This window comes from Orbicella faveolata, unplaced genomic scaffold (assembly GCF_042242905.1).
Source record: "Orbicella faveolata isolate gen_17 unplaced genomic scaffold, um_ofav_v1 contig_35, whole genome shotgun sequence".
Lineage (NCBI taxonomy): Eukaryota > Metazoa > Cnidaria > Anthozoa > Scleractinia > Merulinidae > Orbicella > Orbicella faveolata.
In genome coordinates, this window is record NW_028301564.1 from 9,811,544 (window position 1) to 9,827,469 (window position 15,926).

Consider the following 15,926-nt stretch of genomic DNA (forward strand, 5'->3'; position numbering starts at 1 on the left):
GCCAGGGCTATTTACTCACGTAATTACTAATTTAATTTAGTCTGTTTTTCTCACGAATTAGACACGTTGTGATTTCCTATTTTTATTTCAGCTAGTTCTTGCTTCATTGATCTATAATTTGTTTATGGCGATTTTCTTAAAATTCTAGTGAGTACAGGCACTAGCTTTATCAGCTGTTGTCTGACAGCACTGCGTGACGAACAAATAATGGCTGTAAGATTGTGCTGCGCTGACATGCTTATCAGCAATGGTCAGCAATCGATCAAACGCAATATTTTGGCGAAGCGTAAAGCAAATGACTCAGCTGTTTTAGACATAGATGCAGTAATGTTCATAAGCGCAGAAAGATAGTCACAGATTCATAGTATTCGACCAATAATAGGTTGTTATTCCGTTATTTGTATAGTCTACCTGTAGCCAACTAGTGAGACAATGTCAGATAGTGCAGAGTACAATTGATAGCTCTGGCACAGTAATCACACAGGTACTCATCCCTGCTCCGTTCACTTGCAGTTTGTATTTAACCTTGGTAGTCTGCAAGGGCTTTTCCCCTTGGCAGTGTGTATGCTTCATGGTTGTAATTTCATCCAAGGTCCAAAAACTACAGTACTTACAATTACTGTTTGTGACCACAGCTTTTACATTTTACTCTGGTGTTTTACGTTGATTATAATTCGTGTTAAATTTAATATTACGTAGTAGTAGCAAACAGTCATAACAATTTCACTTTTCATGCCAATGTTTGTAACTTGATACTTTTGTTTTCCTCGCAAAGGTATGTCAAATGAAGCTCTTGTTTTCTCGAAAACACAAGGAAGATGCATGTGCTTGTTTTTTTCACTACTGGAAATAAAGCTAAGAAAGTTAAATATCTGATGAACAAATGGAAAAGGAATGATTTTGTTTTACTCAAAAAGTACATTTTCTTTTCACTGATAAACAAGAACTAATTTAATTAGTCTTGGAATATATACCACCTTCTGTTGCCATCTTTGTTATTAACAATTTAATACACAATGATATCGACTGATACAGCTGAGAAGCATTTCAGCGAGAAATATTGAAGGTAGACAGCCCTACTTGGCCGAGATTATATCCTACATTGGTAAACGAGTCACCTCAGAGTCTGATTCAATTAATTTGCACTTTCATTTGGTGCCACAGAGTCTACAGCAATACTTGAGCACTTTCTTGGTTTCGTAATTAAGGGAAGAAATAAACAAGCCACTAAGGAGAAGCTAACTAATGTTAACACAAATGCTAACTAATTTGCGTGTTTATTTAGAGCAAATTGGTTTCGTTCCAAAGAGAATAGTACCACAAGGAGAGCAAGGGGTTACCTGAAACAAATATATCGCTTTGTGATGTTGACACACAACTAGCGTAGGTGGAATGTATTTTATGTAGAGTACACATGTACCTGTCCCAACCCACCCCACCACTTCCTTGCCTCTTGACTAATTAATTAATTGAAATTAATTAATTAAACAAACATTAAAGTGTACACCTTAGTGCCTCAGTGAATTAGTTCCTTACTTCCATAACGCCTTAGCCAATGGCAGCATCCAAAATCATCCCAATAGTGCACTCTGCACCAAAAAGGTAAGTTTGATGGATCCCAATCAACTCCAACCAAACAGTCATAAGATATCAGTAATACATACCCTCCTAATATAGCCAGGTATGGTCTTTCAGGGTTTCCCAAAGCTTTGGCAAAGTACACTAACTCTTTTTCCATCAGAAATCCTGCAGCCCTCTGGGGCAAGTCAACACCTACCATTGAGCTTCAAAAAATGAAGTAAAATAGTGAGGAACAACTATTCACAGCGCAATCTGACACTTGTGTTGCGACTGCTGATTCAATTCAAATGCAGATGTCAACGATTATATCACCACAGTGTGGTGTACTGATTGCTTTGTAGGAAGAATGAATCCTTGAATCAGTCCATTTGTGAACTGTAATCGCTAAGAGAGTAACTTCTAGGTCTTCTCATGTACCCAGCCAATTCAAGATCATTCAGAATAGATAGTTCAGGTGGCTGACAACACTTTCCAGCACTTTCTGGCAGTTCTGTTTAGATGGATCAGTACTACCACACTTAATATTTATTAAGTGATAATGAAATATTGGTATCAGACAAATGCCCATGCCAATCATTAAGTTTTGCTCATCTTCATGGCAGAATAGATTACCGATAGTAACTATACAACCTGTTTAAAACACTCCTTATTTAGCTTTAAGTACTTATGATTCAAAAATGGCTTGGTGACACCCATTTTAATTATAAAATAATTTTGATAAGCATGAAAAGATACAACATTTTGCAAAGTTTTAAAAAAAAAATCTGGAAGGTGGGTTCAGAGCCAGCTTACCTTTGTATGTATGTATTCCTCTAGCTTCCACTTCAAACATTCATCGTACATTCAAAAGTACATATTTTACACATTATAATTTTGTACCTGTGAGCTCGATGAGCTGTGCCAAAAGCATCATTGATATAAACATCTCCAAGCTTTGCTAAGGAATCGCGGAATGCTTTAACTGACTCTGGACTTGCTTTAATCTGACACATTCACATGAAACCACATATCAAGAAAGGGATGTTATGCAGAGAATATTAAAAAGAACACAATGAAGAAATTTCTATGTTCATTACCTTTTTCCCTTCATTATCAAGACCTTTGCCCTCTTCCTCAACATGAAAACGCAGGTTTTCCAGCAAAATCACTGAACCTTAACAGTTACAATAATTGGATGTAAAAATGAAAAGATGCATGTTAAGAAATATAAAAAAAATTGTACTTAATGAAATGTATATTGAATGCCTGGAGTACATGCAAAATCACCGAACCTTAATAGTTAGCACTAATTGGATGTAAAAATGAAAAGACACATATTAAGAAATTTCAACAAAATTCTGCTTAATCAAATGTATAGTGAATGCCTGGAGTGCATACAAAATCAGCGAACCTTAATAGTTGGCAATAATTGGATATAAAAATAGGTCTGCAGTGCGTACTTGTGGTCTTATGCTTAGTTTTATTTCATTCAGTTGGAGTACAGTGTTGTTTATAAATGCCAGTATCTGGGACCCCCCTCCACTCTGGATTTTCCAAAATCAGCTCACAAAATGGACCCCCTTTCCCCTCTGGAAATTCCATTTTTGTCACATACCCCCCATGAAATATTATCATTCCTTGTGGAAATCAAAAATAAGCTATTTTTTTAGTGCAAGATACCGAATTTTGATCCTTACCTTTTTTCCGAAAAATTTGGTGGATACTGTGACCAACACATCACCAGAACGTATGTCAACTACCTCAAGGATGAACATTGCAGAATTTGGCATATGAAAATTATAGATTTAATACCATCAATTCCACTTCATAATTTTGATAAAAGAGCATTTACTAAAAAAGTTCATTTCCAAGACCATTGAGAGAGAAATGCTGAAAAAGAAAAGGCTTTACATCGCACCAGTTTAAAGCACAACAATAAAATCAAAATAACATGATTTTCAGTGCATGTTTTGAATCAAATTTTGGTGGATCAAATCGTTGTAAGTATATATCTGAAAGATTCAATTTTATTTGGAAGCTGGAAAATCAGAACTTTCCTGGCGTTTAACAAAGATCTTACTGTTTTTAAAATTTCCAATGAGTTAAGTTTTCTTAGCCATTCTTTTGTAGTGTCCCTCGCAGCTGCGCTGTTATTTGGGTTGTCACATTGCAGTGCCAAATATTTTTCTTACACAACCCTTTGCTCTTGATCTTGCTCTACGAGTTGCGTGAGCGACAAGAATAATAATTCTTCAATTTGCCGAGGAAGTACACCACAGTATTGTGACAGTGAATATTCATAACTCTGGCAGCGAATTCCAGCAAATGTTTGCCACAGGTTTTTATCGTATGAGTACTGAAAAACACACTTTGTTTGGTGTAAACACAATTTTATTTATTAGCGACGGCTAATTGAGACTACGAGATAAACACTGCTTTGGTCTGCTTTATATTTTCAACTATCAGTCCAGCAGTGGGATTAAAAGAATTCAGATCATATTAGTGATATATTTTTGCTTTGTTAATAAATAGTACATGACATTCAGAGGAGAGCAACTGCGTTTGGTACACATCTGAGGTGCCATGCATGAGTGATATCACAACAACAGACTGCATCAAAAATATCTTCCAATTTTAATTGATGCGGTTCATTCAGCCCATGAGGGAGGAGCAGCTTTTGGGCATAATTCACGAGCCTTTTTTCCGTTTTTATCTGGTAAACAATTTCAATTCACAAGCAAACAACTTAAAACGGGAGTCAAACGAATTTTTTTTCCTTTGTCTTTGGTTTTTATGCGGAAATATTGAAGCAGCAAGTTGTTTATTTATCTAATTTCTGCTGATTTATATCGCACACAGCTCGCTTAAAAATATATTTGCCTCCTGAACTATAATTGTTACTGTACTGTTTTCCTCGTTCAAGAATCATTGTTAACAAGATAAGAGGTCTCAGAGGTCTGTTATATACCGATTCCGAATTTCTGCAAATTCAACGTTGATGCACTCTTTCAGTTCAAACGTTATTTTTCATGCTTGCGACGACAGCTTAAAAATGCGACGAAATCTTCCAACTGAAATGATACAGATAGTAGTGCAGAAGTACCTGGTCAAGTGCAACAGACATATTTTCAATCAGTCATGATTAACTCATCTACTTTTCACAACATGCGCTTCGATCACCAGCTGCTACTCGGGAAAATGATGGGACTCTAGCAGTGACAGAATATCGAGCCTAACCAGCACAAAATTTTCATTTTGCACTTTAAATTAGCAAGATTTATTTTTTGCGTTCACGACTTGAAAAGCAAAATGCAAGCAACGAAACTTTACATACAACTGTAGGAAAATTGAAGCCGATCTGGAAAAAAAAATTCATTGACACAACCCCCCTCCCCCCCTCTGGAAATGCCTGGGCCTTTGAGCTCCCCCACCTCCCGGAATTTCCAATCCCTTCCGTGGGGGGGGGGGGGGGGATGGATATTTTCTGGAACTACACATTAGTCAAAACAAAGTTCAATATTGACATGTAACTTATGACTATTATTAAACTGAAATCCATATAATACACACAGTAAGGCAAAAAGTATAATAATATTATTATTATTGTCCCTTAACAAAACAATAAATAAATGCACCTTACCCCGGTGATTGCCTGGGCAGGGGTTTACATACCTGGACTGGGGTTTTCGCATGCTTTTTCTACTGAAGCACCTACACAGTCTGGTAGAAACATCACTTTCCTACAAACAAAATGAACACATTTCTGGTGAGCAGAGTACAGCTTTTGTTGTAAGCAAACTAACAATAACTATATTGCATTAGTATCACCCAACTAGTGGACTAATGCAAATCCTGCATTTTGATTGGCTACTCTATTAGACCCTTCGCCCTCAAGGGCCACGGGTTAATAGCCCATGAGGCTTTGCCTCATGGGCTATTAACCCCTAGCCCGCAAGGGTTATGGGTCTAATTGTTAAATATGGGCGATGGAAAATATTTATGTGGCGTATTTAGTTATTGAGACTTTTTGCACCAGTCCCTTACTAGAAGAGTATCAATAAGAGATCTGCATCTCACTTCAACCCAGTTGGCATAATCCTTCCCTTTGTAACCTCATGTGTTGTAACCTATGCCAGATGATCAAGTTCTTGTCCATGCTGCTTGCACATGTACAGTTCCTTATTCCCTCAATTGAACTTAATTATCATGTGCAGCAGGTCCACTTCATGGAGACACGAATCTGGCACCATTAACGATACACCAGAACTTTCTTTATTAGTCATTTACAAGCTTGTTTTTACACACCCTTTGTCCCTTGTTGTGTTGCCTGGCTTTTATTCATGGGTTTCCTTTAGCTTCCTCTTTGCCCTTTAAGCATTTATCAGTTTATGGGTGCTTTAAACGCCCCACAAACCCTGAGCTTGTGCAGTGCTTTCCCCTTGGCTCCCTTCAAGTGTGTAGGTTTGTGTTCTTAGTCTTCCATGTCTTTTTGTTTCTCATTTAGCATTTGCCTTTATTCCCGGTAATTTTATCCTCTTTTCCCACTCAAGGGCTGGCAACTTTTGGATATTTCATACACGCCATCCTCTTTATCAGTTTCCTATCCCTAAATCTTAAGTTTTATGTGGCTAAGATTTTCCAATTTAAGTTTTGGGTTTTGCTTTTAAGTGTTTGCAATTGTTTCAGGTCTTTTGGCCACATTAAGGGCATGGAGCATTTTGCCATCTCTTATTCAGCAAGCGTCAAAGGGACTGATGCAAATAGTAAGCTATTTGCATTAGGCCCTTACTAAGTGAGTATAAATAAGAGCCCTGCATCTCATTTCAGCCCAGATTGTATAAGAATCCTATTGGCAGCTACAACATGTTGTCTCTCTTTCACACTTGCTTCTACATGCCACTGCACTTCCCATTTCCTCTCCCTCCCTTTCCTTATTCTTTTACACCACCAATTCACTCCAGCATGGTTGCATTTCTCCATCTCTTATTCAGCGTGAAAGGGACTGTCGTGAAAAGGTAAGATGTATGGTAAAATCTGCATATGGGCCAAGTTGCCCAGCAAGCCGGAGCTTATCCCAGTTTCTGTAACATGGTATGACTAGGAGTATTTCTACTCCCCCCTGGATGGGATGCTAGTCCATCGCAGGGTTACCCCCAGCATTAAGTTCACCAGTACCCATTTATACACCTGGGTAGAGAGAGGCACTGTGAGAGCAAAAGTGTCTTGCCCAAGAACACAACAAAATGTCCCCGGCCAGGGCTTGAACTGGGACTGCTCTATCCGGAGACGAGCACATTAGCCATGAGGCCACCGCACCTCCCATACTGTAGTGAAAAGAATGCTATCAATCACAATTTTGTGTTTGCTAACCTGAATAATTATGGCACAAATTATGAGGAAATACCATTTATAGTGTACTTTTCTAGACTTCAAAATCACGTGGTAGGTATACAAAAACTGTACGTAAAACTACTGTAGCTTTCATTCAACTTACCAATCAGCCAAAATGATGAGCTTCTTTTCATTTTGTTCCACCATGTGTTTTTTTACACAATGACTTTCTCAGATCTGATATGGGATTGCTTATTTGTAATAAACAGCTGTTGTAATGTACATGCACGGCAGCTTAGGTTTACAGCTTTACACGTACGAACGGCACGCATTTCTGATTTCTGCACTGCTGGGACAGTAGAGCATTGTTTCGCGATGTTTGCTCTGTTCAAGGCAAATTTCAATGAAAGCCGTTAAGACTTGCCACTTCAGGGAGACACAAAATACTTTCAACCAAAATTACAGCAAAATAATTTTCGCTTCGTATGAGGCTCATTGACTTGACCGAATTTATGACCTTAAAAAGTCGGGTTACTTCATGGCTCTACCTGGTGAGGTTGATGACCTAAAATTCAACCTTAATTTCTTTAGCTCGGGTACTGTGGTTCAGTTTTGGTCACCCTTTAGCTCTCTGTGTGTATATAAGGCCTTCATTGGGCCCTATTTAGGTTCATTAGAGCCATAGAATTTTGTACAGGGCGCTAGCAAATTCTTGTCAGTCAGTTTGAGGATGTGATGTCAAGTGACAGAGCTTTGGGAGCATGAATAGTGTGACAGGTGGACTGGGTACTAGTAATTTCGAGTGATTGTTTTTGAGAGAAGGCAGCCATTGCTGCATTTGTAGGACATAATCGTTGCCAGCTCTTGCCATATTGAATTGTTATTTTACTTCTTTGCTCAGCGTTTTGGCGGAATTTGGTTGCAGTTTTCAAAGTACTACTAAGTTATTTTCCATTTTTCAATCACTCTGTTGAGCTGTTTTGCCATCAGTTTTCTTCCTGTCACGGATATTAACTTCACTGTACTCGTGAAAAGCTTACGAGATGCCTCATTTATTCTTCGTTATTTCACTCAGGTGTTTCTGAGCATGGTTCCTCAGCGATTGAGGAGGTATTTTGTTCAAGCAAGCTTGGCTTTCAGAATACTGACCTCGTTTCACTTGGAATTCAGGAGATAAACAGAGGTTAAAACATTTTAGAAAATGTTTCGACTTTGTGTATTGAATTGAACTGTGAAAATTGCATAGAGTTCGCGGATCATCCGTACTGTGTTTCGCATCGAACCAAGAAGTTCACTGTTCACTCAGCCTGCCAAACGAACTGAGTTCAGCAACCAAACCTGCATGTTCACCTGGCCTAGGTGCCTAACGCCTAGTCTAAACAAGACGTTTGAAGACACTTTGACACATGATATTCATTGAATCAGTGTATTCAAAAATCAAGGAGTCCATCACAGAAAACATCGACACCAACAATTTCAAAAATTAGCTGAAATGTTTGTTGGTTAGCAATTGAAGATATTTAAACCTTAAGAGTTTTACTCTATCGAAGCTTTCACAGTTCAATCCGTGAGTTAACAGTCATGCTACGTGTATGATTAAGGTTTCGTGTATTCTTGCAGACATTGAGCATACCTGTTTACCAGAATGCACATGTAAATAGTGTTTGCGAGAAGGATTATTCCAGTCAATGTTTATTTTATTTTCAGTGTTCCACTGTTAACATTTATAAATACAAAGGGAAACATTTGTTAAGAAGAATTCCTCATACTTCTCATGGAAGCTTTAATCCCTGTGTTATCTTGAATAAACAAGCATACATTATCAACCAGTTGCGTTACGTCGCGTTACGTTTTTCTCTCACACAAGTGAGCCTCTAAGGACAATCAATACTTTTGTTAATGTGCTTCAGTTCTTCTCTCACAGAAAAGAGCTTAATTATATAACAGACAATCAGTACTTTAGCCTGTTAATATTTTTGGTAGATTCTTTACGTTCATTGACAGCAATACAGCCCTTCACAATATATTAGCTCTTCAAATAATGAAAACATTGCATTACCATTCATGTCTCAAGATTTTCTGGTAGTTCTCAACGTAAGTGATACAGCCTCATTAGAAAAAAAATCCATTTTCCACATTGCAATATTACTTCAGCCAGTTTCGATGCCATTTCTAAACACCACGCACACTCTCACTCCATGTTGTAGATCACACGGAAAGAAGAAATAGGGGCCGGGGAAGGAGACTCTGCTCAAACAATAATTTTCCGCCTACCCTATTTTCCACTACAAACACAGTGACAGTTTCTTCATCACTTTCTACAGTGATTTCTATGGCTGATCTAACTGACTAATCGTGGCACTTAACTGTAACTTCACATTTCATTCCAATGCTACAATGTATGCTCTCTAGCCAAAGCATCCTATGGAATCGCCTTTAGGTGCCTTGTTCTATCATATTTCTGCCTATGTGCTATTTGTTTGTCATATTGCATTGTGTTGTTATCTGTATCAGGTAAGCTTTTTTCCTTAATCAATTGACTAATTTCAATTATTATTTTAGCTTGTTCTTGTTAATACCACTTCCTGGCAAAAACATTTTCATGTGCAAAGAGACATTGCTGTAGTTATTTTTACATAAAATAGCTGTATCAGTTGGTTTTGTGTTTATTTCTATTTAGAACACATCTTGATGACTGATCATGCAACAAATAAAAAAATAGGTCTGCAATGCGTACTTGTGGGCTTATGCTTAGTTTTATTCCATTTGTTGGAGTTTCTTTTAAAAGTCAGTATCTGGGAGTTGAATTGCTATAACTGAGAAGGCAATCACTGCAAGGGTAAAGTGTAACTTTGAAGCTGGAGACATTGTACTCATGGTAGACAAGAATTCCCCAAGACACTTGTGGTCCCTTGGTCACAACCTGGAAGTAAAACCAAACTTGAGAGACGGGCTTGTCAGGAGAGTCACTTTGGAAACCAAGTCTGTGGTCCTCGAACGTTCCATGGACAAGATCGTTCTAGAGGCTCCTAGACTCCATGAGAGCAGCTAAACATTGTTGATCTTCATGTCCTCAACCAAAACTTTCCCTCAGAACATTAGTACGACCTTATATGTTACTTTCCTCTAGTACGTTAGTGCGACCGTATATTTTACTTTCCTTCAGTACATTAGTGCGACCGTATATTTTACTTCCCTTCAGAATGTTAGTACAACTGTATATTTTACTTTCCTTCAGTACATTAGTAAGACCATATATTTTACTTCCCTTCAGAATGTTGGTACAACTGTATATTTTACTTTCCTTCAGTACATTAGTAAGACCATATATTTTACTTCCCTTCAGTACATTAGTACGACTGTATATTTGCCTTTCCTTCAGGATGTTAGTGCGACCATATATATTTTACTTTCCTGCAGTACGTTAGTAGTGTAGAAATGTGTGATGGTAGAGCAGTAGAGCCGTAGAGTTCATTATCTAGATATTTGTGATCGTAGAGCTGTAGAGCCGTAGAGCCGTAGAGCCGTAGAGCCGTAGAGCCGTAGAGCCGTAGAGCCATAGAGTTAATTATTTAGATATGCATGATCGTAGAGCTGTAGAGTTCATTATCTAGGTATGTGTCATTGTAGAGTGATAGAGTTTATTATGTAGAAATGATCATTAACCAATGAGTTCAGGCATAGGGCTTAAAAGAACTTCCACAACAGACCAAACCATGTTGCTAACCATGGGAACACGCCACCGTTTTATGTGTACATGCAAGAGAAGAAGTACAAAGTGATCGGTGATTAAAGCATACAGGTGTAGCACTCCATGAAAACTTCCACTGCAATATGAGGTTCATAAAACGGGCGCTAGTTGGCAACACCGCAAGTTGGGATTTTATTCACTGCATCACCGCTTTAAAAACAAATAAACAAGCTTAAAGTTTGACCTGTAAGCAATTTTAAAGCTCCCATTTGATTTGTGTTCATGAAAATCTCCTCGCTCGCCCGATGCACAGGGGACCTGAACCTGTGTTCCTGGGTCTTTTTGAGCCACTTAGAAGGGATTTGAGTAGAAGCAAAGGCAGCTTACATTTCAGATGTCATCTTGCCTCTTTGTAAATGTGACGATCCGATTACATCTTGAGTTTTCACTACATTCATGCACTATTAAGAGGGAATGTTCACTAATGTGGAGCCAGTCGTGGCACAAGATGAAAAATGGATATTTTTTTAAATTTTCCTCCCAGAGATAGCCTATGGTAAGCCTAGAAATGTGGTGGGGTTTTTTTCTTGAAATAGTTTTTTAAACCCGCCAAAAAATCACAAATTCGTTACGGTCCCATGTCTGGTCAAAAACACCCAAAATGTAGTGACTCATACCCTATCATAAACTTCACTCTGCCCATTCTGCATCACAATAACATTCCAGTTTGAGCCTGGAAATTTATTGTTAAGGGATTAACAAGTCTTTTGAAGCCAATTATGGTTCTGTGGGTTAATTTTCAAGGTCACGACGAGCTGCTTAAAATCACTAAAATTTGCTTCCTCAGAATTCCTAATTATGCACACTTTTTCAATCGGCAAATTTACTACCCGGTAAAACACTGAAACACCTAAAATTCTGACATTTCGAAAGAAGAAATGTAAGAGTAAAACCTGGTGTAAAAATGATTTTTGGGCTTTTCATCAGCGCTGAGTACTAATGGTCTCAAAATCATGATAATCACAACACCACCCCGCTAGAAACGAAAACAGTAGGCAAGTGCCTGTCACCAGATAATCAAAAGGAATGTGAAAATGTCTTCTCGCATTTGATTTCCTCAGTGTTTGGACTTAAACTATGGCAGAAAAGTCATATTTAACTAACCTTCTGTAAGATATTACATTCAAATATTAAGTGCTGGTGTATTCAGAATAACTATTGCGACGCATGGAGCTCGGCAAAAGTACATCATTATCTTATTAACATTTAATCAATGACTCCAAAATAATTCACATTCCTCTCCCTTGTTATTAAACAGCAATCCATAAAAGTAGTGAAGCCTTTCAGCGTCGGTCCCTTGCTTGCGAAAGTGATTGTGGATTGAACAGAGTGAAGTTTTTGATAGGGTATGAGTCACTAAATGTTTCGTGTTTTTGACCAGATGTGGGGCTGTAACGAATTTGTGATTTTTTGGTGGGTTTAACCCATTGATGCCTGCATGAAATTGCCCGCAACCCACCCATAATTCCCTGGCATTTTTGTGAAATATTTCAGAGCGAGCAGAAGCACAAAAATAAACCATATGTGCAGTAACCACAGACACAAGATCAGGTTTCACAACATCGTTTATTTAAAGTTGAATTAATGAAGGGCCAAAATATTAAAAAAATATCAACAAAAAGAACTCAACTTGATCTGTAAAACTGATAAGAAAACAAGAGATTATATTTTTTTCTTTGCTGCACGACAAAAGCTGAGAAAATTGAATATGCAAAAATGAGTTAATTTTTTACTCCAGGGGACAAAACGAGACCGAATACAACAAAATTTCCACTCTTTTACTATAACGGATAACATTTGAGAAAACACCAGAAAATAAAGGTGAAAGACACGTGTAAAAACCAACTTAAAAAGAAGAAATCAGATAATTTCTTTGCCACACGACAAAATAATACAGTGCAGTGGAAGAAAGATGAAAGTTGTACATCAAAAAGGCGACAAAAACAAGCCAATTATTTTGAGATAAATCGTATTTCAACTGTGTTAATTTTATTAGTTCCCACTTTGTTCTTTTCTCAGGAGTTCTGTAGTAGCTGAATAAGACTCAAAAAAATATATTTGAACGAAGCGCATAAACTAAAAAACAAACCACGGGGGTCGCCGTAAATTAAATATGCAGAAATTCAGCATGCAAAAATACTGTTCACTTTTAAAACCTAAAATTCCCAAATAAATGCAACCAAATGAAAGAAACATGACAGGGAGTTCAATAACAATAAATTTTCATTCAAGATAAGGCAAAAAACACTTACCTAACAGCATAAAAATGTTCAAAATTTTGCAGACGTGATTCGCTACATGACCGCATGTTAAAATTAATTTTTCACGCTAAAGCGAAAGCTTGAGATTTTGCCAACGAGTTTTGTAGTTATTTTATCGGCCGTGGCTTTACCAATTATTGTTCTAAAAGTTGAATTCAACTTTGAAGGAATACCTGTACATTACCATTTTTGTTTTCTTAAGTCCAGGAAGCTGCTTTAAATCCGCGATCTGTATTCAAAACTCACTTGAAAGTGCACCGATCGTCATGTTTTCATGGCGCTTGAAGGAAGGAAAAATTCTTTACCAGACAGGTTTGAGGACTCTGAACACATTGATCTTTCATTCTGAGGCCACCTAAACATCGATTTATGTTTTTCCTTTCCATTTTAAGTGCCAAAGAAGTAATTTCTCCGTTTTAGGAATGAAAACAAGACCCTGGAAGTTTGTAGATTTGGCCCGCAACGCGCCATGCTTAACTGCACTTTTCGAGTGCATGATTTCAAGACGAAAAACCGTCTCTCTAGGACCCCTAAAGTCGCCTAAAAATATGCTTAGAAAGTCAATTCTGATTGGTTTATTTGTCCTTAACAACAATAGAACAATAGGAGAACCAAAACGTCTCCAGGAGGGTAGGAAAGGCAATTGTCCTCACGTGTTTTTTTACCGCTGGTTAGGGCCGGCACAGGAAATTGGGGGTGGGTTTTCGCACGGCCAGTTATAGCCAGCACAGGAGTCAGTGGATTAAAAAACTATTTCAAGAAAAAGATCCCACCATGTTTCTAGGCTTACCATCTCTGCAAGGAATATGTAAAATTTTGATTTTTCATCATCTGCCACATATTTTCGATATGGCTCGGTCCTAATGGACATTCCTTCTTAACTCTCATCGGGGGAGTGATTCTCAAATTTCATCACGTCCTCAAACCTTCAAGATCACTGACGACTATATGGGATTATGCAATAATTGCATAACCCCACAAAATCTTGCAAGATGGACAAAGCTTGCAAAGAAAGATATGTCCAATAACCTTGAGGGTTAGATGTGTATTTAATTTCTAATTGGGTTAGTGGATTATATTTTATCCTTAACTTGCCCAATGGACAGGTGAAGTTTTTTTGAGAAAATTTTTGAAAAAATTCAGATTACACAATGAAGTACTGTAAGAGATTAAATCACTGTAACAGTAATAGCGTAATTTATCATGCCACTAGGAAATGTTTTGAGTGCTAGTGAGAATGATTTTCATGCTAGTACATCAACTTGCCCGAAAGGACAAGCCCAAAAATTGGTTTTCTAAAGCACCCTTCGGCTTGGACAGATAAATTTAAACATTTGAGAAGAGGGTAAAAGACACAGAAAGACACACTAACCTATAATTTGTATAATAACTTCTACTGAGTGTAAACAGTAATTAGTTCTTAATACCTTCCCAACAGTTTTTCCAATTCATCAGCTACAGGAGCCAGAGAATATTTTTCTACCATTTTGCCATCTGGACGTCCCAAGTGACTCATTAACACCACACTCTTGGCATCGTGATCCAAACAGTATCGAATACTTGGCAGGGCAGCAACAATCCTTCCCATATAACAACAAAATAAGAAAATCAAATAAATTTCAAAACAAGGTCAGAACAGGGCCTACTCAGTTTTTCAAAGTTCTGTCTAGAATTGGGAAAAATATAATTATCACTGGGAAACTAGAAATAATTACGCAAGGCCATTACGAGAAAACTTTGAACATTGCCTGCAAATTTTGAATGAAAACAGAAAAGAAATTGGACAACCTTTATCACTGGTACTAAAGCTCAAACAATGATTGATGAACAGGGGGCTCATGAAGGCTCATAATGTACATGGGGGAGGGGGGGGGGGAGAGTTAGGATGGAAAAATCAAATTTATCATGAAGGCATTTTCAGTACCCTATCCCTTGGCAAGTAATGATTCAATGAAGCCCACCCTTAACTCCTTACACATTCAAAAATCTATAACCCCCACCCTTCTAAAATCAAAGACTCTTTAAGCCAACTACTCATGATAAATGCCTCACAGCATTAATTCTACAACAATAATATTATTAATTTAAAACTAATATTAAGTTAGAATACTTGAGCTGTTTTGATTGTAACAGCTACAGTAACTATAACGAGTTCAACAAAAAACTGAATGTGTTATGTAGACAGCACTCTATAGGAAATTGAGTATTATACTCCATCTAATTTCTATCAAATGAGACAAAATCTTCATTAATTCATTGCACTAAGAAAATCCTTGAATCAGAGGATAGAAATTAGTAAGACAAAAGCAGTCCACAAACTGATCAAAATGCTGAAAATGGCGAATCACTAACTAGGTTTTGGAACTACAAACCAGGCGCTTTGCTACATGACTTTTACGAGTCCCCAATCAGATACGATGACATTCCCTCACAAAAAAAAAAAATATGAGTCCATGCGTCCAGCAATCTCCTGACCTTATCGGGGAATCAGAAAAAGCCATTCATCTAAAAATACCCATGAATGGATAACACAGCCAGTAAAACACGTAATTTGGTGAGCAAATTAAATGATTTCCAGTAGCTCACTGAACAAATCATTTGAGCCCATGATGGCTGTCAATGAATCAGTACTTGATGTGAGCAAGTGAATAATTCATCACCTGATTTATCAGCCTGTAGAGTTGGCAGGATTTGAGCCAGTGATTTTTGGTGGTGGAGCCGCCATTTCATTGTACTGAATGAAAAAGCTTCTTTAAGCAAGAAAGTTTTAACAAGAGTTTTCAAGTTGTCCATTGCACAGGCATTCTTAGCATCTGCCATCAGCCAGAAGCATGTTGCAAAGCTGAGGGGCAGTGATCATAAAATTAGGAGGGCCCAGTAAAATTCCTTGACTGTCACAATGCACCTGTTGCAATGTCCCTGAGAAACCAGAGAAATAAGATCGCAAGGACAAGAGGCTATGAATAATTTTGAACATTTGTAAGAAGCAGGAAACGAAAATGATGCACTGTTTCACTGGTGGC

The 15,926-nt window shown here is 37.7% G+C and overlaps 1 protein-coding gene across 3 annotated transcripts in view; it reads right to left on the reverse strand.

Moving 5' to 3' along the window:
* The window catches only part of LOC110058006 (phosphoglycerate kinase 2-like), an 88,896-nt gene that overhangs the window by 48,624 nt on the left and 24,346 nt on the right, over positions 1 to 15,926 (reverse strand). For all 3 annotated transcript variants that reach the window (XR_016201838.1, XM_020764598.2, XM_089272866.1), the window contains exons 3-7: positions 14,331 to 14,483; positions 5,233 to 5,300; positions 2,658 to 2,734; positions 2,461 to 2,564; positions 1,665 to 1,784 (exon numbers count right to left, since the gene is read on the reverse strand). Coding sequence is in view for 2 of the 3 variants with exons in the window: in XM_020764598.2 (XP_020620257.2) it covers positions 1,665 to 1,784; positions 2,461 to 2,564; positions 2,658 to 2,734; positions 5,233 to 5,300; positions 14,331 to 14,483 (522 nt within the window). In the remaining variant the exon portion in view is untranslated. The remainder of the gene's footprint in view (positions 1 to 1,664; positions 1,785 to 2,460; positions 2,565 to 2,657; positions 2,735 to 5,232; positions 5,301 to 14,330; positions 14,484 to 15,926) is intronic.